At 40.9% G+C, this 4,344-nt stretch overlaps 1 protein-coding gene across 1 annotated transcript; it reads right to left on the reverse strand.

The window, feature by feature from the left end:
• Positions 1-1,510: 1,510 nt before the first annotated feature.
• LOC118429669 (manganese-dependent ADP-ribose/CDP-alcohol diphosphatase-like) lies at positions 1,511-3,109 on the reverse strand. The gene is made up of 2 exons (XM_035840255.1): positions 2,186-3,109; positions 1,511-1,806 (listed from the first exon to the last, which is right to left on the reverse strand). Exons 1-2 carry the CDS (start codon positions 2,892-2,894, stop codon positions 1,517-1,519), a joined length of 999 nt encoding a protein of 332 aa, XP_035696148.1. The 5' UTR covers positions 2,895-3,109; the 3' UTR covers positions 1,511-1,516.
• Positions 3,110-4,344: the final 1,235 nt, after the last annotated feature.

Raw genomic sequence — 4,344 nt, forward strand, 5'->3', positions numbered from 1 at the left:
AAAATCCTTTATTTAATAGTAGGACAAGGGTTGACAACGGGACCAAGGTCACCGCAGCATCTACAACAACTTTGTGCTACGTGACCTGTATGACCTTTGACTTCCAGGTCACGTGCCGGACCTTAGTAGTCTGAACTGATAAAAATGGTGGATGCTATTTGAAAGTCTTCTCAACAAGAAATTCTATATTCATGCCAGTCTTGATTATCTATGCTTTATAATAATAAGAATCGTCTGTCGTGCACAAAACATGTTATTGTTGCTTCCCTCCCAGTTATAGGACATTACTTAAAGTATTTTTTTAAAAGGACCTCACTTAATACGAGCCTCTATTATGTCGTAAATGTCAAACAATACGTGATGTTTGGACTTTGTTGTTTGAATAAGCACCATAAATTACGGTCGATACGATATCAGTAGATATGGTACACCGCAAGCAGATAAGCAATAATTACACTGAGGTTATATTAACAATTTGAGTCAATATCTGAGATATATGATTATCTAGCTAATGGCCGACATAATTTCTTCTTGAGACATTTTAAAACATCAAAAATTAAGATGCTATAAGATTAGTTAATGTCTCAGAGTATATGACATTTCTTTTTAATCCTAGAGAACGATTTTGAAAACTCTTGTAGTAAAAGCTGACTAGTCATTTCTACTTTGTGGCTTCGTCTACGTTTTCCCGCCCTTTTTCATGACCTTGCTCTTCAGTTGTCCGACTGTTCTTAATTCATCATATAAAAATAATAGCCGCAAATTCGGCGTAAAGCCTTATGGTGGTAAAATATCGTAATACTGTTGTGGGACTGACGTAGGATACTCACACGATCATCATGGACAAGTCGATCGATTTAAAGAGCAACAAATTGTACCAAGACTTTTACCAACCTATCTGCACAACTTAAGTTTAATCGTTTTCTAAATGATGAGTACTAAAAAGTTAACACATTTGCATGTGACAGCATGACCACTTTGGCTTTATTCTAAGACAACATGAACACACACACAGCATGTCTTGTACAATCAACACGAATAATTGACAATATCTAAAAATAATATATCAATATTTCTATGAGGTATAAGGTTGGATTTTTCCACATGCATTACAGGTATCATCAATACGGGCAAAATCAACCAAGTATACATATTAATAAATTCTCATAAATCATCTCGAGATTGCACTAGATATAGCAGTAGTTTAAGGTCATCCCTGATATCGAACATGGCAATTTTACAGTTGTATCTCTTTCTATTGATAAAGCATTTGTAAGAGAACACTGGTTCATTGTTTATTGTGCGGTGTACCCCAAAGATCCATCCTTGGCCCCCTCTTGTTCTTGCTTCATGTTAATGACATGGCATCGGCATCAAAGAAATTATCTACACTGTTATTTTCCGACGATACAATTTTATCAATGTCCCGCAAAATTTTTGATACCTATGGGGCTTTTATGAATTCATATTTCTGCCTAACAGTGGGACGTTTTTAAAAATATAAGAATTATTTGGGTTATTTCATGACTCGACTCTCCAGTTGCCCGACTCCGTGCATCACAAGTCTGTCCGAGAAAACGTCCACAGTACCGAAGGCGTTACTTCCGGGCGGCACTTCAATAACACCCGGTAGGGTCACGTGATGGATCTCGTTCCCAGAGTCGAAGTGGTACCCACCCCCGTGATCGTGCCCGGAGAAGTAAGCCAGCACGACGTCTGAGAAGTCTTGGAGGATGTTCAGGACGTCTTGGTAGTTCCACAGTAGACACATCACGTAGCAAGAGTTTGGGTGAACGGGAACGTGACCTACAGCATAAGAGTTGGTGTAGAAAGAGATAAAACGAGACAAAAGAAAAATTTGAGTTGAACCTTTTTCTTTTAAATAGTAAAAACGTTGTACTAGACTTCTATCTATACGTAAAGCTTCAGTAAATAATCAACTAAGGTTATTAGTAAATAGCTTACAACAGTTATTCATTCACACCCCATTAATAAATACAAACGTTTCAGCGACACTCTGTCACCTTCCTTCCGACAAAAATGACTGTGTTTCCTCGTACTGCAGCTAGGTGTCGCTGCAGTACCATTAGGAATGCTTATACATACTGCACATATTTAAAGGCACTCTCACATTTAACTGTTGATAACGCTTTTTACAACGTCTGATCGAACGCATAACTGTTACCTGATATCACGACTTTCTCCCCTCGTTGGCGAGCGACCTCTAGCGTTTCACGCAGCCACTGCAGTTGCTCCTCCCCCATGCCACCGTTAAACAGAACGAACCTACGGTCGACCCCAAAAAGACCATCTGGCGAATTCAGTTCCTCGTTCTTGTTCATTTGTCTCAGAATCTCCCCTGCTTTCTTGTACTGTGGCGAATCTTTATCTCTCCCTATTCCACACATACTGATGTCATAGTTATCAAGAATGACGAATCTGTAGCCATTGTATGGAGAGAAATCGTAGTAGACAGCGTCTGCTTCCTTCTTCACAACTTCTTTAAGATTACTGGCAATGTCTTGAGACTCTGGTCCAGTGAATAGCGGTGACTTCATAAGATAGCTTCTTGAGAAGTTGTAGAATTCGTGGTTGCCCCATATGTGATGCAGTCCGAAAGGAACGCCTTGAAATTCTTTCAAGACAGCTTGCAGAGCGTTCTCTGAGTTTTTCCGTCTTGTGTTAAAGCCGTCTATGATGTCGCCAAGTTGAAGTACAAACTGGATTCTGTTTTCTTCCTTCCAGTGCTGCACTGCCTCACGTAAGAGATAGAGGGCGTTTCTGTAGTACCGCTTTTTAGTCTGGGTAAAGTTCATGGCATCGTCAAGGTCTCCGTATTGGACGTCTGCAATGATTCCAAAAGAAAATAGGGGGCGCTCTTCTGTTGTTGCCATCGCTGCCCGTACACTCGACTGCGGATATCTAAGTGTCGAAAATATGTGATGGTATTTAGCGTGGCGTAAGAGTTTTTGAGCCAACGCTAGGCAAATAATTTGGCCTATTTTGTTTCGTGAGACAGTACGATTGTTGTTGAAAATACAAACAGGAAATTGTATAGCAACGTCCCGAAACTAATTGTCGTTCTTTGATGTGGTACAGCGTCAGCTTGTTGCAGAGCAAACTTCTGAAGTAATAGAAACTGTAGAAAATGGTAGAACACAGAAATATCGTTACAACTGATACCTCTGATTGAAATTAAATTATCCAGTTTAGAAAGTACATTATGACGAAAAACCCAATCTATATCGTCTTCATCTGTCGTGACATATACATGTTTACCCCCTTTTATCCAAGAGGCATGGTCCGTGGCTAAGAGACACGTTACTTTCAACGCTGACGCATACCCTGAAGTAGGGCTCAATCCCCAACTTTACTTTCAAAACACACTTTTCAGCCATATATTTCAGTATTCAATGTCATTTCGCAGCAGTTTATGAGAGAAGTGAAACCTAAAATAGACCATCGAAAGCCTTTTTACAGGCAAAAAAGGTGCAAAACAGCGCTTACAAAATAATGAATAATATCTGTGTGTGTGTGAGTGAGTGTGTGTGGGGGGGGGGGGGGGGGAGGGAGTTGGCGTGTGCCTGTGTGTGTGTGTGTGCTCATGCGTGTGTGAGTATAATCACCAGGTGTATTTTGCCAGCCAGTAGGTACCCATCATGAGTAATGAGGCTGATTAACGTGGTCGAGGCACCTCCTCGAGCACGGGACCCCCGTTTTACGTCCCTCCCGGTATCTATGTCGAACTGGGATATAATTTTTTCTACAAATTCTCATTCTCCTACGCAGAGGGACCACAGTCGTGTCGAAACTCCTTGTGGTCACAGTTACCTAGCCGTTGGGAACCGTGCGTATGACTACAAACAGAATAATTTCATTATTAATTTGTGTTACGAAACCTGGATTACGAAACCCGGAAGTAAAGCACCCCCCTCCCAACCTGACTTTAGTTTGCGTTCCCCTTCCAATGAAACAATATCCGGCAAGCAGGCGACCACGATTAGATAAATGTTCACTAACGAAACCACTGGAGATTGACAGAGCACGAAAATATTCAAAATAGTGCGTTTTCTGTGACCTTACCTGGGGAAATTCAGTCCTGTGCTGCACGAAGAATTCTACCTGACCTTTTGGGTAAAGGGATCATTTAAGTTGTCCCGAGCATGTAAATGAGTACTAAGTTGTCCCGAGAATATTAAAGAGATGCATGCAAATAACTATGAATGCATCAAGAAGACCAATAGAATCCAGGAGAAACCAGGACAAACCAGGAGAATCTAAGAGAATACAGGAGAAACCAGGAGAATCCGGCAGAATACAGGAGAAACTAGGAGAAACCAGGAA

This window comes from Branchiostoma floridae, chromosome 13 (assembly GCF_000003815.2).
Source record: "Branchiostoma floridae strain S238N-H82 chromosome 13, Bfl_VNyyK, whole genome shotgun sequence".
In the NCBI taxonomy this organism is placed as follows: Eukaryota; Metazoa; Chordata; class Leptocardii; order Amphioxiformes; family Branchiostomatidae; genus Branchiostoma; species Branchiostoma floridae.